The 25,121-nt window shown below is 39.3% G+C and overlaps 1 protein-coding gene across 6 annotated transcripts in view; it reads left to right on the top strand.

The window, feature by feature from the left end:
- The window catches only part of KCNMA1 (potassium calcium-activated channel subfamily M alpha 1), a 766,236-nt gene that overhangs the window by 714,966 nt on the left and 26,149 nt on the right, over positions 1–25,121 (top strand). For all 6 annotated transcript variants that reach the window (XM_058299114.2, XM_071215879.1, XM_058299113.2 and 3 more), the window contains 2 exons: positions 2,320–2,433; positions 7,214–7,344. In XM_058299114.2, coding sequence (XP_058155097.1) covers positions 2,320–2,433; positions 7,214–7,344 — 245 coding nt within the window. The remainder of the gene's footprint in view (positions 1–2,319; positions 2,434–7,213; positions 7,345–25,121) is intronic.

The raw sequence follows: 25,121 nt of genomic DNA, 5'->3' as shown, positions 1-25,121 counted from the left end.
ACAGCCAAAAATGGAATCTTTAAATAAGATAAAATAAAAAGATGCTTTGGCTTGTTGCAGGTTCTGTAATGAAATACAGTTTTCCTAATACCCTGTGACCTGCATTTCTCCCTGCTTTATGGGTGCTATTCCTTGACGTGAAAACCCGTATTTTCTCAAGTCAGCATTTGATGATGGATGTCAAAATACAGGCCATGTATTATGCATATAGCATTACCGATTTAAGGTGTTTACTTGTCAAGTTGAGGAAATTCAAAAACGTCACATCCACTGAATCTGCACAGCTGTCACTTGCAGTTTTTCATGCCTTTGAGTGAAACTTCTGATGAAAACAGTTTAGTTTCCCTTTGCTATTCTAGAGGAAGAAAACAGCTAGCATTTAAAATTCATGTTCTTGGTTATGTGGTTGGTTGGAATGCACACATTCTAAAGTTTAGAAAGATGGACATTCTACCATCATTCAAAATGATTTGCCCTGTTCAAGTAAATTAATATAAAGAATAAAATTAAGTGTGGTCAGGAAAGAATATGAAATAAAACTTCTTCTGAAAGTGTGACACTCAATGTTATAAAATGTTGTATACATGGGAGAGTGGAAAATAAGAAAATGTTGTAATATTATTCTGGCATTTCATATGTTATGCACCTCCAAAACAACAGGAAGTTATTGAGCACTTGTCATTCCATTCCTGATAAGTCGAGTTTCACACACAACCAAAATGCCATTTCACCTCAACTTTGTCACATTACTGGAGAGCAAGTCCAGAATCTGGTCACATGATCTATTTAGAGTTTTGTCCTAGTAAACTGAGTGATTTTGAACCTACATTTTCCTAATTCATCGATAAACCCATGGAGTAACCCACTAAAAACAAAGAAGAGAAACCAAAGCAAATGTGAACATCTCCCTGCCTATTCTCTGAGGTGGGAGGGCTATTGAGGTGGGATAGGTGAGGCAAATATGGCTTGCAGCCAGTGTTGAGCTGATGGACCATTTGCCATACATTTTGGTGCAAAATGAGAAATACAGAATTTGGTACGTTTCCAAGTTTTTTGGGTCTCTGTATACAATATTCTCCAAGAGGCAGTCATTCAGCTGGGATGATTCCCCACCCTAAGTAAACCCAAAGTTGTTGACTGGGCCACATTCATGCTGATATGTGCTTGGGGCTTGGGCATGAGACCCAAAAAAGCCCAAACTTCCAAAATTGAAACCAAGCAGGCTGCTTTTCAATTTTCCTGTGTCAACACCCACTTTATGAGGTCTATTGGGCACACTGAGAAGTTCGCCCTAAGCAGAGGACCTGTACATCTGTCAGGGTGATTTCAGTGGCAAGGAAAGAACACTCCTCAATTTGGCTTAAACTAAAAGAAAAAAAAATCTCATAAAGTCATATGTAATTTGATGAAAAGTAATTTTCATGATGAAACCCTGAAGCATGATGGTTTCCAGGCTGTTTACTTCAGGAGCTCAAGGACGTTTCTTTCTCTAGTTCAGTCAACATATTTCACTAAGTTACTTTTGTCCTCAGTTGCAAGGTGGCTGCCACAGTTCCAGGTTCTACAGGCATGTTAAACAATGCCCAGTGGATTAAAAGAAAATCTTTTCCTATATGTTTCTTTTTAAGGGCAAGGAAAAGTTTCCTGGAAGCCCCCAAGTAGATTTGCCACCCCCACCCACCTCCCATTGGCCAAGATTGTATAAAAAACCCAAACTTAAGTCACTCACTGGCAAGTGGTTTAATATCATTAATTTCATAAGATAACAGTCAGGATAGGCTAGATTATGCTGTGGTTAAAAAAAATAAAAAGAAAATCTCAGTGGCTTAAAGCAACCCATTCATTTTGTTTCACTCAAAATGACTTTGGGTCAGAACAACTGTCCTGGTTACTGCTTTTCCATAGTTGTCATGGTCTAAAAAGAGAGAGGTGGCAAGTTAAGCAGTAGTCATTAAATACTTGTACCAGAAGTGAGAGATATTGCTTTTGTTCACTTTTCATAGGCATATCTACATGGACCAATCTCACTTCCAGGAGGTTATCCTCCTCCTGTGTAGCTGGAAGGAGAAGAGAATCAAAATCTTTGAGCAAGATAAATAATCAGTTTAGAGTCTGGATTTTTAGACAGCTATCAAAGTGAGTTAAAAATATCTATAGTGGTCTCCTACATTGTCTTGCTAAAAAATAACTCATCAGAGTTTATTCTGGGATAACCCATGAGGTAGCAATTGGGGGATACTGTATGCCTACTGTGCTCTCTTTATTTCCAAATGTTCCACTTCTCTGATTTTTCTTCCTCCCCTCTTTCTCCCCCACTAGGGTTCACACCTCCAGGAATGGACAGATCCTCTCCAGACAACAGCCCAGTGCACGGGATGTTACGCCAGCCATCCATCACGACTGGGGTCAACATCCCCATCATCACGGAATTAGGTAGGAGGAAATGTCAGCTTTGGGGGGGAAGTCTTTGTCCTCTCTTCCAGACCTTGCAGGATATGTGGAGGCTGGCCTGATGCCCAGCCCTTTCAGCCTAGCAAGCGCTGGTGGGGTTTGTTGTGGGAGAGGTTGGACAGCGATGTGAGCAGCAATATGGCAGATCAACATAGGGACAACTGGTCTATCTTTCCTCTGAAATGAATAGACAGTTTCCTTCATGCTGGTCACTGTTTTCAAAGCAGCATGAGATGATGGATTTGAGATTGGGACATGTATTAGGGAAGAGGGAAGAGGGGAGGAAAGGCCTGGATTCTTTCTGGGGATTTTCAAGGGAAGCACCCCTATCTGGAAAGCTCCTATGATCTGAATCCTCCATTGACATACAAAGCTTTGGATCTAAGCCAAACTCATTCCAAAAAATGGGCAGAAGTATTGGGCTAATGTGTAACAGCTCTATTTTTAATCTATTCTTGTTGAACTTCTTAGCCAAAGCCCAATTTCAACGAATGCCAGAACATATGTGCTAGCCAACAGAATCCAACTTTTAACATAGGCACATGCCTGCCTGCTACCGTTGTGAATTTACAAAACTGTTGAGTGGCCTCTTCCCCCAAGACAATTACAGACTACTTACGATCCCGGGGTCCTTTACTTTAGAGGGTTTCCTCTGTTGTTCCCTCACTCTTTTCTTTTTCTGTACTCCCCTCCACTCCCTTTCCCCATCCCTTTAATACCGTGTCCAATTAGCTAAACCCGGCAAGTTGCCTTTGGTATCAGTCAATCAGGAAAAAAACAGTGGGACGCACATTCTAATGATAACTGAACTGGGTAAGAAGCTCTGTTTTCCTTCACTTCAGTTCTCTTTTGTTCTGTTGTTGCTGTTTCCAACTATCATCAGCTTGTTTTTTATTTCACTGGCTGTAACCGAAAGGCTACCCTCATGGCACTGCTTTGAATGTGTTTTATTTGTGGCTCCAGTTGGAATCGACTGTCTTGTTCTGGCCTTTCTTAATGATTTTTCCCCCCACAGCATCAGTAAACCTTTGATCACACCCATCTGACCTGGCAGTTGTTTCCAAAGCCTCTTTGCTCTATTTCATTTTCTTTGGCCTGGGCCTTTTTTTTTTTTTTTCACATGTCCCCCCGCTCTCCCGCCTTCTCCCCGTATATTCCTCTTCCAACACACTGTCAGTTTGACTGACACGTCTTCACAGCTCTCAGAGGAAGTCAAAGGAGAAATATAAAAATTTTAAGATAAGAAAACTAAGACTGAGCCTTCCCTCCAGCTGTTTATTTTCCTTTATTCTGACTTTATTTGCCTTTTTTCCCCCCTACTCAGTCGTCTCTCAGAAGCTCTGGTTCTGAAGCCATAAAAGCAGCCAGTTCCTTGGGGATCCTTTCTTACTAAAGCCAGATTTCAAGAAGGGTTCAGAGGATGCGGTTTACATCCACCGAGGTGCAGCCCTGAGCTGTGACACCCACCCCCTGGCCCAGAACCCCTCCCTGGGAGGTCCAGGAAGATAAAGGCCTCTCGACACAACCGCCTTTGTCAGGCCCTTCCACCATCCTCCAGGGTTTGGTTACCACTCCATGAAAGGCACCCCCCAGCAGCAGGTCTCAGGACCAGGGACTGATCTTCTAAACAGAGACAGCCATAGTGCTGTTAGGGGGTGCGATGGGGAGAGTGGTGGGAGCACCTGCCCTCCTGTGACTCCCAAGTGAAACTAACGCTCCATTTGCTTGGCCCCCAAATATAATTCAAAGAGAGCAGGCTCTTAACACAGTAATCTTGCTTGTGAGATGTCTAGAACCTAAACAACGAATGGCCCACCCGTCACCACTGCGTTGTCGTAGACGTAACTATTTATCAGGACAGGGAGTATTGCGCTGTTTTCTGTGTCCAACAGGGGGAGAGGTGTTGCTTTTATGTTTAGAGGAACTGGCTAAAAGCCCAGGTTTCTGGATTGCTCTTCTCAGAACCTTGAGGCCACAACTCCCTGGGTCCAGGGAGTGCATTGGTCCAGACCTCAGGTTGGAAATTCATCCAGACATCTCCAGTTCCGCAGAAGCATTTCAATGTCATTACTTCCAGGGATATCTTTTTCTATCTACTTGGAATTCATGAGCTGCTGATTAACTGGGGTATCTTGATTTGTAATTAGTGGAAGAGAGAGAGAAAATAAAAGGGGTTTTGTGCCCCCCAAATCTGAGGCAACAGTGCAGGTATTCGATTAGCATAATTGAATATCCTAACGCCTTTGTCCCTTACCAGATGACTTCTGGGTGCCCCAGAACCTTCCATGTGTTCACGCCAACCCTAACTTATGCCTTAAGCCCCTGCGTTTCTGGTATTCATACCACCTTTGGCAATCATACCATCTTCTGACCCCTTCACCTCTCCGCCTGTCTCCTACAGATGTTGACCTAAGTGTTCTGAGCTGTGTCCTGCACTACACCAACCAAGAAAGTGCCTTTAAAACCACAGAGGGTACCAGGGTCAAGCTAGTTTTTAAAACGGTTTAGGATATGCCCGTCTTATCTCTGTAGAGAGTCCCAGTGGATGGCAGCATATTCAAGAGTCCTCGAGGTTGCACAAGGAAGACATTTGCCTAAAGTTGTTTAATCCTACTGTTTCCCATTCCTCAGTCATCTCTGACAACATACATTTTGGGGCGTACGTGCCTGTGTGTGTTTTACTTACCTCTTGGCATCCCCCATAATTACTATTCTGTGAAATAGACATTAGGAAACACTGACTGCTTTTTCTCTAAGACAGGGTATCCCAGAGTATTATACAGGGCTTTCCCTCAACTTCAGCTAGTGCCTTGGGGTTCTTTTCCAATGAACAAACTCCTCTTTCACTGAGCATGTAGGCTCATTTCTCCCTACTTGGAGCCAGTTCCTCTCCCAGTCTAGTAACAGCCTTTCCCTGTCCTCTTGAAAAGAGCTAAGATACTGCTCCCTTTGAAGTGTGGATCACACACCAACAGCTGCTATTACAAATAATTAAAACCACACTGCTCTGCATGTTGCGCCAAGTTTACATTCTCAGAATCACAAAGCAGAAAGAATAAACTGTGGTCCACAGTATGCCTTCGGGTACAGAGAGGGAGGTGAAGAAAGCCACCCTGTAGCCCCCGAAGGATCGCTGAGCAAGGTCTTAAGTGCTTCTTGAGAAGGGCAGAGGGAAACTGGGAGTTTTCATAATGTAGCAGGCAGACAGAAAATTTAACATCCGAAGGGCAATCATGATGGCAGCTGACATTTATCGGGCTCACAGCAAGATCCCGGGGCTGGGCCAAGCTCTCTGGGCACTATCGTATATAAGCCTCCTGACAACCTCATGAGAGAGCATCTTTTATTTCTCCAATTGTACAGATCGAGAAACTAAGATATAGAATGAAGAAGTGCTTTGCTAAAGGGCGCTAGTGACAAGCCCGGATTCAAAGCCCAATTGTCAGAATCTGTATTTTACATGCTCACCCACTAGCCTCTAATTCAAATGCTGCTGAGACAACAGGGACCCAGATGCGATAAACTTCAGACAAATAGAGCAAAAATTTTCCCCATTAGAATCTTTCTCTAGGGAAACAAGATGGTGTCATTTAAAAATAATTCCCTGCCTAGCCCTTTATCCTATTATCACTTTTTTTGCCTCCTTCAATAAGCAAACAAAAGTAAAACAAAAAAAGTTACCCAAAAAGTTACTTTCAGAAAAAAATTAAAACAATAACTCTAGGAAAGAGAAGTAGCTGCTGATACATTTTGAAAGGAATCAAAAAAAGGAAACCTCATCTGTTATCTTCCGCAAAGCACAATAATTATTCCAGAAATCATGACTGCTAACCCCCCCAACACATACTTTCTTCCTCTATTACTTGCTTTGCAAAACTGATCATTTCTGAAGCCAAGATGGGAATGGAAATTAATTTGTCATTTAATTTTTAATAAGTTCAAGACATCTCAGTGACATAACCAATCAGTCTGCATGTGCATGCTGGAGGAGTCCTGGAGGAATCCTCAGATGCAAATGAAGTTCAGCATCAAATGCTGCATCTGCTTGGACAGAAACACATAAAATATTGAGCTGTTGAGAAGGGGAAAGGGAGAACGTGGGCATCCCCATGCAACTCAGAACACAGATCAAGACTTTGTAGGAGAGCAACCATTGACAGCCAGGGGTACACCCCAACTGGGGGTTCCTTTGTATTAAGTTGAGCCTGGATTCAGGGCTAGGGACATCAGTCACAATCTAGATCAGTCCCCAGGGCAGGCTGTGGGTCATGCCTGAGGGTAGTGGATTCCTTGCTCTTTGCCTTTGCTATGCTCCCAGTCTGATTGCTCTTGATGCAATATGTTACTATTCTTTTCTTTGTGGCTAAACTTATCATCCCAGCATGGCTACTCATTATTGAAATATGTTCATCTCTCAAAGGAATTGGCTATCAAAAAACACTCCTGGGTGTTTTCTGGTAGTGATTCTAAAACTGTCCAAAAAGGGCTGACCACAGTACCATGTGCTAGTCCTCCAGAGTCTGCCATGGTGTGAACCTGTTTGAACTCGGTTGCTCTCCAGGCCTCAGAAGCTTAAAGAATCACAGAGGAGCCACCCATTGAGTCCCACTGATCCCACCCAAGATCCATCATAGCTTCTGCCATGTTTTTATTTCTTTTCCGGTGACTTCAATGTTTTTAAACCAGTAACCTGATCTCTTGCTCTGGCTTAGCTGCCTGGGTATGGTCCTTGGAGCTAATTCTTATTTTATGCTTTTTCTAGTGAACGATACTAATGTTCAGTTTTTGGACCAAGATGATGACGATGACCCCGACACAGAACTGTACCTCACACAGCCATTTGCCTGTGGGACAGCATTCGCCGTCAGCGTCCTGGACTCCCTCATGAGTGCGGTGAGTGGTTCTGCTCACGTCCTCCTGCCTTATCAGTGTTGGCAGGATGTGCAAAGCAATTACCTCCAACATCAGAAGTGCCGTCCTGGTGCTAGAGCCACCAGGGAGAGCAAGATAAAATGGTCCCTGTCCTCAGGAAGCTTGCAGTCCAAAAGGGGATACAGACATTAATCAAACTATTCCACAAATAAACATCTGATTATAAATTCTTGAAAATGTGATGAAGGAAAGTTTCAAAGGGCATGGGCTGGTATAAATGAGCGTTTGACATGATCTCAGGGATCAAAGATGCTCCAAGGAAATCATATCTGGTTTATGCTAAGAGCTGATCAAGAAAGGGTAGAGATTTTTGGGGGAAGTGTATTTCCTAAAGTGCTATAGCAAATACAAAGCTCTGCTGGTAGTAGGAAACCTGACCTCTCTGGGGAGGGAAAAAAAGTTGGTATTGCTGGACCACAAGGAGAAAGGCAAAGAGGAGTACAAGACAAAGTTGGATATGAAGGACCTTGAAAATCATACCCTTGGTCTTAATCTTGAGAGAAATGAGGAAGCACTGAAGGGTTTTGAGTTGAAGAGTGCAGTGATCAGGTTTAGGCTTTGGAATGATTGCCTTGGTTGGCTAATGAGTAGAGGATGGATTGGTGGGGCAAGATGGTAGCAGGAAGTCCCATTAAGAGGCCATTGTAGCTTGGACTAGACGTGAAGGGAGGTGGATGGATTTGAGCAGTGTTTTGTAGGTGGAGTTGATGGGACATGGTAATAGATTGAATATGAGCATAAAGTACAAGAGGACTGAGTGTTAAAAGTGAATCCCATGGGGACCTCATATTTTTTTAATGTAACATTAAAAAAATAAAGAGGAAAAAAAAAAGAAATACACTAAATATAGCAACCTTTTAAACATTCTTATTCTGGAAAAACTGGGAGCTATTTGACTGGTTCTCATGATGTAAAACATTTGACAAATTTGTTGATTGTCAGGAGAAAAAAATAAAAGCAACTTTTTAATTGGAGAAAAAAAAAAAAAGTGAATCCCAGGTTTCTCTTCGTGGAAATGGGCACATGGTGGTGCCAACCACTGGGACAGAGGACTCAAGGAGAAGATCAGGTGCAACAGCCAGACCTAGCCAGTTCTCTGATGCAAAGAAGGTACCACACAGTGCAAAGAGAGGGATATGGGTATGGGTAAGGGGTCAATTGCATCTTGGATTTCTTTTGTAATTTTGCATGCATCAAACAATGAAGACATCTGTTTTCTTAAGTTTTTATTTTTAAAGACATTTAGATTACATAAATGTTATATCAGAAATATAGAGGATTCCTCTATATGCCCTCCCCCCCCCCCACTTTCCCCCATTAGCAACATCCTTCATTAGTGTGGTACATCTGTTAAAATTGATGAACATGTATTGAAGCATTGCTACTAACCATGGTCTATAGTTTACATTACAGTTTACACTTTGCACCGCACAATTTTATAGGTTTTGACAGAATGTGTAATGGCCTGTATCTGTCATTGCAATGTCATGAAGACAATTCTGGTTTCCCAAAAATGCCCCATATTACACCTATTCTTCCCTCTCCCTCCCCTCAAAACCTCTGTTGACCACTGCCTTTATATTAATGATACATGTTCTTCCATTACTAGAAGAATAATAAGTGTACTTTATTCCTTAATTGCATTCCCCCTTATATTTGTTCATTCCTCAATACTGAGGATTTTGGGATGGTGATGCCCACTCTGTTTCTGATTGGGAGGGGGCTTAGATCCCATGGGGCAGGTGGATGGAACTGGCCTGCTTGTAATTGTGGATACTTTCTGTTTTTTGGGGATGGGTGTTGTCCATCATCATCCTTTTGTTAGTTGTCCTGGGTGAGTCCATTGAATTGGGGAGTAGGTATTGCAACTCTGCTGAGATTCAGGGCTCAACTGGCGTATGAACAGACTGAAGATTTAAGTCTCTGGGACATATATATAATGAGTATAGTGCTAATTATAGGTTTAAATAAAAGAGACAGAATAGCTATATATAGGAAAATTATAAATGAGTCTAAGTTTGTTATATTGGGGAGCATATATTCCAAAATAAGGCCCACTGAAATTGTCTGCCCTCCCTATAGTGTCTACATATCTCTAGAGTCCTCAGGAATCCCACTGTTTGAGGCAATGTTTGTTCTGGAATTCAGTGAGATCCTGCTGAGATATGCATAAGCATAACCTTTGGAATGACATCCCAACTTACTTTGATCGCTCTTAGTCATAGAAAACTCATTTGTATTTAATATTTCCCCTTTTAAATCCAGGCCTTTTCCCAAATGCATTGTTAGTTGGCTCTTGCTAATAATCCCTCAGTGCCAGGGAGGCCCATCCCCAGCAGTCATGTCCAATGCCAGGGGGAAAGTAATGTGTTTATATGATGAGTTTGGGTTAGAGAGATGCCACATTTGAGCAACAAGGAGTCTTTCAGGAGGTAACTCCTAGGCAATATATAACACTAGGATAAGTTTCAACTTCACAAGAACAAGGTTCATAAGCACAATCATCAATATCAAGGACCTGATGTAATGGTCTGTCCTCCTTCTCTAGGCACTGCTCATGCACTCAGGGTATTCTTGCCACTTTATTAGAGAATGCAGCAGGACTTCTCAAGATGGGAATTTAATATTCCCACATTCAGGTGGGTCTTCACCCACTGAGACAACACTCCATGACCACTTGAACATATTCATATGTCACAGGGGCACGTTCCAGGTGCATCCCTCCCTACAAATTCCCCCATCACTGACACCCCACACCAGTGAGCCTCCCCTGCCACAGTGTGACCCGTCTACAATCCACAACTTCTCCCAAAACAAAGCTGAAAAAATATACCAATAAAAATAATAAAATAAAGTAATAATAATAAAAAATAAAATACAAAAATAAAAAGTAAAAAAATTAAAATCAATTTTCTGTGTCTTTCATCACCAGAAGACCTGTTGTCTTTTATGTACAACTTCTTCCATATGCCCCCCACCCCAGTGTCTTCTTTTTTTTTCCTTTATCTTCAAAGAAGCTTTAGGTTACAGAAAAATCATGAGACTGAGAAGAAAGTTTAAAAATAGGTCCCAGCTTAATAGAGTCATTTTCAACTACTAAAAACAAAAGCAGACATAGGACAGGTCATAACCTGGGTAAAGTATTCCCACTGAGCATCTTTTATCATTCTAGAGAAAGCCTCTTTATCTTGAAGTCCTCAAATTTACAACTTGTGAAAATACAGGCACAAACTGGATAAAAATGGACTTTTGAAGAATCCACAAAAAAGTGTTTTATTGAACACATTAAAACCATAAACATAGCTCCAAGAGTTTTTATACATATACATTTCTTAAAGTGCCTATGGAGGTTATTCTCCTGAACATGTGAAAAAACTGAGATGCTAATTATGTATTATTCTTATCTATTCATTAAAACTAATCCCAGGAGGACCTCTATTTGCAGAAAGAAAGAACATGAAGCTTTTTAAGACTCATTTAAGTTATTCTATATTCCTGAATGTGGTCCAACAGCAAGCAGATCTTAGTTAAAACACAGAACTATGGATTTAAAAATAATCATGATGTAACATTTATCTGAATTAAAGTTGACTGGGCTTCTTGCCCTGCCTTTGCTTTCCAAGTCAAGATGGAGATAAAATGGTCCCTGGAGAAGAGCACCCTTGGTGTCCCAGGGCTCATGGCATTTCTGATGGCCTGATGATCCCCAGGCCAGCTATTCTACCTAGTAGAGGTGTTGAGCTCAATTTGCAAAAACACCATGAGGTGGCCAGATAGGATGATGAAACTACAGAATGTGCTCATTATAGCACCATCTTCTCCACCTCCACTTTCAAACTGATTTGTGTAAATCACCTCTTCAGAAAGTTCATTTTACATCTCCTAAGTAGCAAAATTTCAGAAGTCTGTTCTCACTAAGATGATTAAAGCGTTTACATTAAATATTTATTTTTATTTTATTTTTGGGTATATTGCTCCCTTTACTTAGCTGCCTTTAACAACCGAAAACACTGGATCAAGAAGTAAACACTTCTTGAGGAGCCATAAAACTTTTCCACGGCAGCTGTACCATTTTGCATTTCAACCAGCAAGGCATGATGATTCCAGCTTCTCCACATCCTTGCCAATATTTTTAATTTTCCCTTTTTAAAATAATAGATTCCAGTGGGTGTGAAATGGCATCTTATTGTGGTTTTGATGTGCATTTCCCTCTAATGGCTAATGATGTTGAGCATCTTTTCATGTGCTTACCGACCATTTGTATATCTCCTTTAGAGAAATGTCGATTCAAGTCCTTTGCCCATTTTTTAAAAATCAGGTTGAATGTCTTTTTGGTGTTGAGGTGTAGGAGTTCTTTATTACTCTGAATATTAAACTCTTATCAGATATATGATTTGCAACTATTTTCTTCCATTCTATAGGGTGTCTTTTCACTTTCTCGATCATGTCCTTTGGCACACAAATGTTTTTTATTTTGATGACATCCAATTTATGTAGTGTCTTGTTGTTGCTCATTCTTTTGGTATTGACATTCCAACACATTTGCCATATTCTAGTTTTAGAAGCAAGTCAGTAGATCTAGTTCACTCACAAGGGGTGATTACCAGGAGGTGGGGATCATTGAGGCCATCTTAGAAGGCTGTCTACAGGCTTGCTATAAAGCCCGTCTTGTTAAATTGTATATAAGGTAATGGAATAATTGTTTTTTAATCCATGGAAGTGCCCTACACAAACAGTGAAACCTAAGTTAAACCATGGATTTAATTAATAGTACAAATATAAAAATGTGCTATCATCAATTGTAACAAATATTCCACACCGGTGCAAGGTGTTAATAAAAAGGTGGTATACGGGAATCTTGTATTTTATACATGATTGTTCCATAAAGCCACAACTTGTCTAATAAAGGAAAAAACAGTCTTCAGTATCCCTGGTATAGTAAAGCTGTGCTTCCAAACTTCATCTTGTATACAAACCACCTGGAGTTCTTGTAAACATGCAGGTTCTGATTCAGGAGGTCTAGGGTAGAGTGATTCTGCATTTCTTACTGGCTCCCAGGAGATGCCCATGGCTGGTCCAAGACCCCGTTTTGAATTGTGAGGTGGCAGACGACCAGCTGCCTCTTGGCTTGTTCTGAGGCAATTACCCTAGGCTCCTCTTCTAAGGCTTACAATGGCTTTTCACTTCCATTCTTCCTGGCGGTATCCTCTTTTATGATTTCTGCTTTCAAGACTGTTCATTTTAGCCACACTTTACAGGAGTTGTGACGGGGGTATCTCCAGGGCCGTCGGGGTGAGGTGGGCTGCTGCACGTTATATGTCTGCCTGCAGCTGGGTTCCCATCTCCCCCAGGGCTTCCCCACGCCCATGCTCCTGGATCCCCACACACCACAGCGAGTATAGTAGATCTTTTTAAAATCACAACTATGAAATACTTTTTAGAAAATTTTGTTAGATCCAAATTTACAAAATTGTTTCTGTTTCAGTATATTCCAACCAGAACTGACTACGTAATTTGCAAGGTCCCTTATTCCTAATCTTAAAATAAACCATATGAGGGGGGAAGTCCTTCTAAGCGTGGAGCCCTGTAGAAATTCATGGGTCACACGTCCCTCAAGCCAGCCCTGAGTCCAAGATATAAAACTGATTTTCAGCACCTGTGAACTTGCCCTCTAGATAGCCCAGGGAGCACATGATGGTCGTGGGTTAGAGGTGGGGACACATATGGATATGAGTGGCACAGCTCGCTGTTTGCAACATACCTGGGAATGAGGTCTTGGAGACTCAGATGAGAAATCAAGGTGAATTGGTTTGAAAAATTTAAAAGCCATCCCCAAGCCCCTTTGAAACGCAAACCGAAGTGTTTTCCAGAGGGTGTCTAGGGCATGTATGGACACTGGGATCTGAGAGCAGCATTTCTTCTGAATTCTAGCCTAGGGAAAAAGGATGCCAGGAATCTAGTGTCCACCATTATAATTATCACCAGCATCATTTATTGAGGGCACAGAGCTGTGTTTGGCACTTCTACATTGTCTTTTAGAAGACAAGCTGAATAAATTGGGTTTAAGTGTTGATGCAAGTCATTTTTTAACTGCTCCCCTGATAGTGATTTTTCAAATCATTAATCAGAATGCCTATCAAATTACTCCAGGCCTTGTCTCCATTGCCTAGGATGAACAAATTCCACAGGGAGGAGTGTCTGGTTCAACCAACAGCTGGACCTTTTGATAAAATGTCACCTGTCATTTCTTTGTAATCCACCCCCAATCCTAATTTATGAAAAAGTTAGAGAATACTCAAGTACCAAGGAGGCATCTAGAAGGAACTTAGAAGAAAGTAGAATGGTTGGCAGGAACATAAATTGAGAAAGTAAGACCCCTGAAACAGCAGGAACAAGAGGTAACCTTCCATTGCAGGCAGGTGCTTAACCAGCAGCCTCACAACAGCCACACACAAACCTCTTTAGATGTTGATTATCTCCCTTTTTTAGCAGTCCTCCCCAAATTGCCATTTAATCATGTTTCTAAACTATTCAGTGAATGATTGTCCTTTATAATTCAACTCCTGCTGCTCACTGCTTCATTTGTTAAAAGAGTAATGTTTTGATATATCACAGGCATTCCTAGAACAGATAGGAGTGTTACAGACATGGACTCGTGGCTTTATTCTGCAATCAACAGCAGAAACACAGGATGAGAGAGAATAATTATGCTGATGGGTATATGCCTCTGGGAAGATCACAAGTTAGAAATGTATTTTCCAAATGATGCCAGCTTGCTGCTCACACAAAAAAAGAAAAGACGGAGGGAAGCCTCTCCATATTTAGAGCCAAAACTAGCATAGGGGTGTTCAGATTTCTTTTCCATCCAGCCAACCACCCTCCTCTACCCTAATCGCAATTTAAGTTCGGCGAGGATCTTGGAAAGAGAAGGTAAGACATGGAATCAAGAATGGGAGTGCTTGGATGTAGCTCCTAGCACCGCTGTTTACTTCTGTGTAATCTTACTAACTTCTCTGTGCTTCAGTTTTCTCATCTGTAAAATGAGGATAATACCACCGATCTCATAACATTGTTGGGATCATTAAATGAATTCAGGTTTGTAAAGTGATTAGTGAAGTACTTAGCACATGACAAACTCCTTATGCATATATTGTTATTATTTATTTAATAAATTTATTCTGGATGCTGGGGCTTCAGCAATAAGGACAAGAGACAAAGGCCTTGCCCTTCACGTTGCTTAAAGTTTCATTCTAGTGTATTAAGATAAGGTAAGTAGCTATGTAAGTGCATGAAGGAATGAATGAGGAAATCTCAGATAAGGATAATTGATGTGAAGAAAATGAAATAGATTGGTTGGATAAAGTTTGAATGGTATGGAGACCTGTTTTAGCCAGAGTGGCCAGGAAAGAATTGCCGAAAAAGGTAATGTTAATGCCAAAACTGAAAAATCAGAAGGGGACAGCCATGAGAAAACCTAGGGGGAGGCGAGAGAACTCCCCCAGGCAGAGGAAACAGCAAGAGGCTGAAAAGTGATAACAAGCTCAGTTTGTCAGAAGAGACTAATTAAAGGCCATTGTGGTTGGGATGTAGTAGGTAGGGGAGAGATACACAAGAAGCCACACTATGATGATTCAAAAGGCGGTAGAAGGCCAAGTTCAAGTCTGGGGGTTGGGCTCTGCAGACTCGGTTTGAGCATATACCTTCTTTTGCATCCCACCATTATCCACCTAACTTGATTCATTTCCCACATATGCTAGCTAGAAGGGCAAACCCATTACTGAATTGATTTCTGAAATATAACCCCCCATCTTTGGAAACTCATTTCAGGAAACGTAAAAAAGTCTCAAAATGGCACTTTGCAGGCATATCCACCCTTCCTTTGCCAAAGTTTTTATTTTTAAAACAAATGCGTTGCCAAGATTTAAAAATTATAAGATTTTACATAAAATATGTGCTTCCAGCTTATTTTGATGGGCTTCACAAAGCAAAGACCCAGATTCCCACTAAGCAACAATTGGCTAGAGCTGAGCAGCTGCTCCTTTAGCCACAGTCCACACGACTCCCTGTTACTTTCCACCAGGTCAACTTCATTCATTTCCCTTTCCTGTCCAGTCCATCTCATTGAACCGCCTTTACCAGCGCCTTCTGCTTCTAATTTTGAGTGCCTGCATTATAATGTCCATGGGCAGACAGCTTCCTTGGCTTTCTGGCTGTTCACTGGTCCTGTTGATCAGAAAATTGTGCACATGGTGTTCATTCTCCTCAAGCCCTGGACCTTTCCCAAACAGATGTTCACCACAGTTGAAGGGGCAGCAGAAAGATACTCCATTCTAGGATGTAAAAATGGTATCCAATTGTAGGTGCTAATGAGTTTCAGTGCATACGAGTTTGCTGCAGTTTTTTAGAAGATACAGTTTCATGAAGTTTCTGGTTTACAGGGTCTACCTGATCTGGAAAAATTAAAAAGTATATGAATTTCCCGTAACAGTGTAAAGAGAAAGAGCAGAGAAAATCCAGATGTGGACTTTTCTAGTGCAAAATGCATCTGGGAAGGATTAGAGGCACAGAAGAGGGCTCTAACCTATTGAGAGATGTGGCTGTCAAATCCCCCAGGAGCACAAGAGAAACTTCAATATAATCATATTATGCAAGGTCTGTCTTTGCTTTCTCCAACTGCACCACAGTGCCCAGGGCAGGTGTTTGCATGTCCACAGAATTAGTAATTCATAACAAAGGCAGTGACTTGGAAGAGGAGCAATGTGGCATCTGGTTGTGAATTAGGACTTGTAGCTATGGGTCCCAGCCCACCAGCTACCCTTGCATGTCTTCTCCACTGTCTGAGACTCAGTTGGGTCCAACTGTTTATTGGGAATGATATTAACAACCTCTTACCACTTTAAGGTAGTCAAGTAAGAACAGAATATACGAAATCCTTTTCAAAGAGCAGGCAAATATTTTTTAAGATGGTATGAAACTACAAAGAAGTGAATTTATTGCCTGTATGTGTGCACATATGTTCATATATGTGTATGCTTATATGTGTTATGCACACACACATATATCTTAGAGTGACAGGATTTAGAAGATGAGTGTGAAAGGTAGTGAGAGGTACCCAGAAGAAATGTTTCTGTGTTTTCATCTCTAATACCAGAGAGCTGGCCCAGATGACATGTGTGTTAGATATGACTGGAGTCATACTGGTAAGCCGAGAGAGCGTGGCCTGCTGGAAGATGGGCACACCACCCGATATGCTCTCTTGACTGACTTTGATGAAGGTCTGACCCCTTGGAGGGTGTAATGGTGAACCAAGTTCCCTACAGCCCAAGGTAACCTCATGTCATGTGACTTCTGTCACACACGTTTCTCTGCAGGGAGATTTACTCTTTCACAACCCTGCTTCATACCCTCCACTCAAGAGCCCCCACAATGACTGCTCAAAGGATGTGGGCAGTCCAGGGGCCATCCCAAGGCAGTATGCCCAGTGTCCAAAGGTCCAACGGTGGTGTGTTCTGCTCAAATTGCAACCTGTATCACCCCTGTCACATCAGGCCAGGCAGGCACTAAAGAGTGGGGAAAGACTCAAATAGTTCTCATCCCTCATAAAAGAAAATACTAAAAATAAAAGTTATACCATGAAAACTCGCAAATATAAAAAAAATGGCAGCTATGACATGGAAAATGACAATTTTAGAGCAATTATAAACGAAAGGCAAAGTGCCATTATAGTTAAGGCAATGTTATTAAAAGATGTGTTAATTTTCAGTTAAATTTTCTATAAAAGACCAATTAGTTTAAAAGGCTTGACAGCATTAACGGTGAAACATAAGCTCTGGTAATTATACTTTGAAAAAGAAAAAGAGGAAGATGCTTGAGCCTGTGGAAGAGCTGCCCCCCAAACATGCACCCGCTGTGGAGCCTCCGCAGAGCTAGATGGCGCTGCCGCCTCACATTTCCCTATGGAATCACTTGGTACTTTCCCCAGCACTGCATGGTTTCCTCAGCATCTAGTAAGGGTTCCTTCTATTACATGACACAAGAATGATCAAATTTCAGAGGTCAAGGGGACCATACCTGGGATCTGGACCAGCTCTCTGATTTTAGAGATGGGGATGCAAAGGCACAGGGAGAAGGGACTTTTTGGAATCCGTTACCTTGCTAGTTGGTTGTTCTTTGTATAAATTACCAATTGTTGAGCATTTGTCATATATCAGATGTTAAGGAAGTTATATCATTTAAACCTATCCTATAAGCTGTTTTTTTTAAATCACCATTTTTATGGATGGGGAATCTGAGACAGAAAAATTAGGCATCTCATCTCTCCCTTTGTCTTAGTTATTGAAGGACAAAGCAAGGACCAGAGGCACCATTTTGCCCTACTCAAGAGAAAGCCTTCCCTGACCAGGCATAGAGGAGAGGGGCTCCTATAGTCCTTAGAATACACAGATCTTTGTGTATTCCAGGCAGTGAACAGACCCTCACTCAACTTGCTTATGCCCTCGAAGCCCAAGTGATGCAGAAACAGCCAAGTGGAAGGCTGCCCCAAAGCACCCCTTCGCTAATCCTGCAGAGGTTGGAGCAGGTCTGTGCATGAGACCTCACAGGCTTTTAGCCCAGGAATTGTGAACTCAGGCCATGGTGAGGCACAGAAAAGACCAGCAACACAAAAGCTTTTAGGGCAAAGGATCATACCTACATATTACATTTTCCCTGTCAGAATTTCATGTTTCTTCAATTCTAGTATTTCTCCAAAAAGCAATTGTACCTTCTGGGTCAGGTGAATTGTAGAGATGTTTGTTTTAACTGGCATATCCTCCACAGGAATAATCTCTTGATATTTGGCATTTGCAGTCCTAGCACCTGGTTTGACCCATGATGCTGAAATAACCTTCTATGCAGAGAGCTCAACTGCAGACTATTTGGTGCTCTGTGAAGTGGCCCCCACCCACCACCACCATCACATAGAAAAAGCTCTGCCTTTCAATAGGACAGCTCAGCCTCCTTTTTCAGAAGAGGCATGCATTGTTTTTCCACCAAATTATTCGGATCACAAAGACACCTTGTTACATGCTCAGAACACACCACTATGCAATATTTTGGTGTTCTATAAATGTTAGTGGCTGGTTCATCAAAAAATTTATGCTGTTTCAGTATAACTGATTTCGGTGCAGAAGGGGAAACATGTTAAGGTCAAATCCTAAAGATCCGACAAAAAAAATTCATGTTGACCATCTACATACATCATTGCAACAGGAAATTTTTTCTTTGTTTTAAAAAAGTTTTGGGCTGATTTTTATTAGACAAGATATTCGTACTCATTGTAGAAAACTGGGAAGCACAGAAACATATAAAAAAATTTAAATGACCCATATTCCAAACATCCAAAGGTAAGCATGGTTAGTATATTAATATATGCTCTTCCAGATGAATAGGTAAATATGGAATTATACGATTTAATATCTTGATTCTTTCTTTCAGTTTCAGTTAAAATATTACCTAGAGCAATCTACCATATCATATTCTTTGGTATCAGATTTGCAAAGCCTTCATAGGACTTCTTAAGTCTCCACTCCCATGGATGTGTCATTATCTAACTGTTACTCTGTTGGTGGACATCTAGCTTTCTCAAACTTTTGCTATAAAAATTAACCCTGTGATAACCATTGTTGAAAATCAATCTTTGAATAAGTAGCCATTTAATACCTTAAGATGAATTATTGCATTTATAACAAACATGGATATTTTTAAAGATCTTGATACATATTGCCAGAAAAAAAAATGCTTCAATTCACACTCCCACCTGTAACATATAAGTGCCTTCTCATCACATTCTGGCTGGCATTGACATTTTTGCTCATCCTTTTTGCTAGGAGGTACTTCAGTTGTGTTTAGATAATTTTGAAGTATATAAAATTCTGATTTGTAGCTAACCATGTCAATGCAAAATTTTTGTCAACTCTATCATTTTTATGATTAAAAAGTGATTGCCGAAAAAACTATCAGGGATCCTGAGATCAGTTAAATATTCAGCTAAATTTTTTACTAGGCTATTTGTAGTTGTGTTTTTGTTGTTGTTGTTTGGCCTTTACTTTTTTCTTAGAAATTTAAAATAAATATATTTTCATAGTAAAAACTATAGAAAATACATAAAATTATAAGAAAAATAAAAATCAGAATTCTATCATCAGGTGCTAACAACTAAGAAAAATTTGTCATACTATTTAGTTATTTTTATATAACTATAAATACATCTGTTCAGGTGTGTGTTTTTTATTTTAATTTTTGGATCAATATTACAAGTTACAGTGTTAACAGAAGATAAAACTACCATAACATTAATTTGCTTTGGTCCATGGTTGGTTTGTTTTGGCCCATGGTTACACTTGCTCTTATTTTTGTTCATTCCTCAACTTGAGAAATCTTGGGCTGATGTCCACTCTGATTGCCTCAGGCTGAGAAGGGCCATAGGTATTATGGGGCAGAGGAAAGGAATCGTTTTCCTTGCAATTGAAGATGCTCCTTGTTTTGGGGGTGGGACTGTTCCATCCTCACTGTTTTGTTAGTTGTCCAGGGCAAGCCTGAAGAAATGGAGAGTAGAAGTTGGCCCAATTTGCTGGTTTCAGGGCTCACTCAACTGGCAGAGGAACAATCCGAAGATTTAAGTCTCTGAGACATATAGTTAACAGGTACTTTTTAAATTATAGGTTCGGATAAAAGGAGTAGAAAAATCATTATTAAGGGAATTATAAATGAGTTTTATTGGGGAAATAGATTTTCATATATTCCCAGATGGGGCTCATCAGGAGGGTATTGATTTCGTGCGGCTTGCCTAAGGTGTCTGGACGTCCCTAGAGCCTTCGGGAGCACTTTTGCTTGAGGCTTTGTTTACCGTGGCAGTTGGTGAACTCTGCCTGAGACCTGAGTAAGCATAACCTCTGGATTGACCTCCTGACTCATTTTGAAATCCCTTAGCCATAAAAACTATTTTATTTAATATCCCCCCTCCTTTTGATCCAGATTTTTTTCCAAATGCATCACTGATTAACTCTTGGTTATAATCCCTCCGTGACTTAAAGGCTCATCCCTAGAGCCATGCCCCATGGGGCAGAGGTAGTGAGTTTATTTGCAGTGTTTGGTTTAGAGAGAGGACACATTTGAGTAAAAAGGAGGCTTTCAGAAGGTAATTCTTAGGCCATAGTTATAGGCTTAGTTTCATCATTACAGGAATAAGTTTCACAAATGCAAGCCTTAAGATCGAGAGCTCGGCTTATTGGCCTGTTTTCTTTTATTGGGCTAGGCTTATATATTTCAGAGTTTTTTTGTCTTATTTGAGAAAGTAGCAGGACTTACCCAGGGGGGAGTTTAATATTTTGTTAGCTACCATGTGGTCCTCTATCCAGAAAACACACCTTTGGCAACAAGGATATATTTATACCCCATAAAAGTCAATTTTAGGTGTATTTTTCCCCATATACCACCCCACTATTAATACCCTGTACTAGTACCTTTGTATAGATCCTGACAGAACATTTTTATATTTGTTTTATTACTATTGTACATGTTTAATGTGAATTCTAGATCATGTTTTGCATCCTACTTTTAAAAATATTTTAATATATAATATAGCATTGTAATATCTGTACAATATGTCATTATTTGTTTACTTAGTATGATATTGTTGAAAGAAGATTTTTCCAGATAGCCAGTTTTCCACAAATCATTTGTTGATTAAGTATAGCTTCACCGTGGTGTATGATACTTTTCTTATCTTATTAATGAAGAGATCGGCAAACTTTCTGTCAGGGGCTAGATTGCAAATATTGTAGGCTTCTACAAACCATACAGTCTCTGTCACAACTACTCAACTCTCCTGTTGTAGCAAAAAGCATCATAGACATTAGGTAAACAAATTGAGAGTGTCTGGGTCTCAATGAAACTTTATTGGGGGAAAAAAGTGGCATGACAGATATGGCCCAAGGGCCATAGTTTGCCAACTCCCACATTAAGGTCCTATAACTATTAGAGTATTTTTCTGGCCAGTCCATTCTGTTTGATTGATCAGCTAATTTTTAATATGGTCCACAATGTTACTAAATCTTTAAAATTTATTTAAAATCTGCAGGACAAATTTCATACGACTCTTTGTAAAAGAAAATTTAGCATAATTGTATCAAGTTAAAAAAATCCCATTGAAACTTTAGCTCTATTTCAAACAAATTTTACTAGGAAGAAAATGACATTTGTAATGTTGGGTTTACGAACACAAATTTCTCTTTAGTTTTTCTAATAAACTTCTCTCTCTCTGTAGATGTTGATTACTTTGACCTCTGCTTAAAAATAGCAGCTATTCTTATTCATGGTATTAGAAACCTCTAGAATAATAGAGTCCTCTTACATATCTGACATTATGTTCTGTATCTTATAGTTTTATTTGTGTTTTTTTTTAGTTATATTTGTCACAGGTTTGTTTATTTTGTCAAAGGATCAGTTTCTGTATTTATCAATTCATTAAATATTCCATTACTATTGCATTAATTGATGTTTTATAATTTCACTCCTGCTTTTCTTAGGGTATAAAGACAGATAATGACAATTCTTTTAAAGTTTAGCTTTTTTATTATAATTCTTATTTAATAGTGAAAACATTCAAGTCTCTGAATTTGTAGTTTTGGCCTCAGTCCATAATTTTTATGTCATTTTTCAAATATTCCTTAATCATTAAATAGTATCTAATTCTAAATTTGATTCCCTTCTTCACTTAGTAGGTGTTTGAGATACCTAAGAAAAACTTCAAATTGTTAGGATGTTTATTCTTGCTTCTTTTTTATTGTATTTAATTTTGAAATGTAGACTTTTCAGCTTAGAAGCTACCTTAACATGTTACAGAGTTTAGCACAATTTTACTAAATTAACCCTTTTAAATCAATTTTTTTTATTTGAGTTGTCAAGACTAACACAGTGATAGTGGGGACTTTCCATTCATTACTCTCAGATCATTCTTATTGTACAGCAGTTTCTAATTTCCGTAGCTTTATATATTCAAAGGTACATTATTTTGTCCATAAAAGCTATCTTAAAGTAAATTTTAACTGTTATAAAGTTCATTGGCTTAATGTAATTTTTTAAAAATTTCCCTTGAAATATAATTTGCTATGTCTGTTTTTATTCTATTTGTCTTTTATAAAAATATCAGAGTTTGAATTTGATTTTGGTTTTTGTACAAATCTGAAAGTCTGCCATTTTATAGAATCATTTAACTCAATTATTTTAATATAACTTATTGAATTTTTTGTTTAAAGATTTATTTATTTATTTATTTCTCTCCCCTTCCCCCCCAACCCCAGTTGTCTGTTCTCTGTGTCTTCTTTGTCCACTTCTGTTGTTGTCAGCGGCATGGGAATCTGTGTTTCTTTTGGTTGCATCATCTTGTTGTGTCAGCTCTCTGTGTGTGCGGTGCCATTCCTGGGCAGGCTGAACTTTCTTTTGCGCTGGGCGGCTCTCCTTATGGGGCGCACTCCTTGCGTGTGAGGCTCCCCTACGCGGGGGACACCCCTGTGTGGCAGGGCACTCCTTGCGTACTTCAGCACTGCGCATGGGCCAGCTCCACGTGGGTCAAGGAGGCCCGGGGTTTGAACTGTGGACCTCCCATCTGGTAGACGGATGCCCTAACCACTGGGCCAAGTCTGCCGCCAACTTATTGGATCTTAATGCTAAAATCTTACATTATGCTTTTTGCATGTTACTATAATAATTGTCTTTTATTATCTTTTGATATCTGGACTATAATTTCTTTGCTTATTTTCTCTAGTGATGTGTAAACTGTCAGTATTTAGCAATCATTCTATAAATATAATTGAAATTATATTTTTCTAATATTATTATCAAGAAATGTTTAGTAGCTCTTGGTTCCTTCCTATATAAGATCAGGCAGTTTTCAGCCTTTCTTCCAATCCCTCTGTTTCATTTTTCTGACTTTAAAACATAATTTTAGTGTCAATATATTAATTGATTATTTTTAATTCATGCATTTTTTCTTTCAAGAATTAGATATTTGTATTAGTTTTATAATGCTAATATGACAGTTTTTTAATAATTCTGTTTAATTGATTCCAATACTCCCCACCAGTATTTATAAACTAAATTTGCTCATTATTTAGTGTAAGAAAAAAAAGATTTAAATTAGCTTAAAGGAAGTTGATATTTGATTTTGAGTATTTTAAAAATAAAGTAAATCAATAAATGCTTGGCAACTCAGATTCAGAAATATAACTATTGCTTTCATAGTTTAACTGCGTGTGGAATTCTTGGAATAAGTGTTTCCCTTGAAGACTCAGTTGACCTTGTTATCATGTTTTCTAGAGAAGCCTGAGGCCATCCTGGTTTTGTTCTTTTCATATGGCATCATTTTCAGTCATTTCTCTTCTTCATTTAAAATTTAAATTAAAATATTCACTCTAGTACAGGGGCAGGGATTGGTCAAGTTCATGAACCCTTTCGATATGTACCCTCTTTGTAACCGTCAGCTTAAGACAGATCATTTTTTGTTTCTTTTTACCTGCTTGAATTTTTTTTACAACTTTAACTTTGCAAGCACTATTTATCATTTTGACCTCTGTTGTCTTTCCTCAATACCAGCATCAGCTTTCTTATTTTTAAAAAATGAAAATCTTTAATACCTTTTTCTTTGTTTCTTCATTATTTATGTTTGGTTTTTTGTTTTGTTTAGTTTTTTCAGTTCTAAAATTTACTTAGCAGATATAAGTTTGACTATTACAAGTTTGGTTTCCTTTTAACTATTTTTTTTAAAGCTTTATTGAAATTTAATTCACCATACAATTCACTCCTTTCAATGTCCTCCAACCCTGAACAACTACTAACCTGCTTTCTGTCTCTATGGATATATGTATTCTGAACATTTCATTTAAATGTAATTGTATAATATGTGGCCCTTTATTTCACTCAATGTAATATTTTCAACGTTCATCCATGTGGTAGCATGTTTTAATATTTTATTTATTTTTATGGCCAAATAATATTCCATTCTTTGAATTTATCCCATTTGGTTTACTTGTTCATGGATTGATGGACATATGGGTTGTTTCCACCTTTTGGCTATTATGATTAATGGTGCTATAGACAAATATGTACAAGTTTTTGTGTACATATGTACAAATATGTACATGTTTTCATGTGGAATTGTAGGGTTATAAGGTAACTCTAGGTTTAACCATTTGAAGAAGTTCCAAACTGTTTATCAAATTGATTGCACCATTTAACCCTCCCACCAACAATGTATGAGGGTTTTGATATCTCTATATCCTCACCAACTCTTATCTTCTGTTCTTTTTTTTATTATGGCCAGCCTAGTGGTTGTGAAGAGATATTTCACTGCTTTGATTGGCATTTCCCTGCTAGTCAATGGTGTTGAACATCTTTTCATTGTTTATTGGCCTTTGTAAATCTCCTTTGGAGAAATATCTATTAAGTACTTTGCCCTTTTTTAAAACTAGATTGTCTTGTTGAGATGTAAGAGTGAAAAAAAAAAGTAGAAAAAAGAAATGCAAGAGTACTTTACATATTCTGGATACTTTGTGAATAGTGTCCTGGCATGCACAAAAGATTTTTATTTTGATGAATCCTATTTTTTGTTTGTTTGTTTCTGGTGCTTTGCATGTCATAAATAAGAATCCTTTGCCAAATCCAGGGTCATGAAGATTTACTCCTCTCTTCCTTTAAGATAT

This window comes from Dasypus novemcinctus, chromosome 6 (assembly GCF_030445035.2).
Source record: "Dasypus novemcinctus isolate mDasNov1 chromosome 6, mDasNov1.1.hap2, whole genome shotgun sequence".
Classification (NCBI taxonomy): Eukaryota; Metazoa; Chordata; class Mammalia; order Cingulata; family Dasypodidae; genus Dasypus; species Dasypus novemcinctus.
The sequence above is the reverse complement of the archived record's forward strand: the minus strand, read 5'-3'. Positions and strand labels throughout refer to the sequence as shown.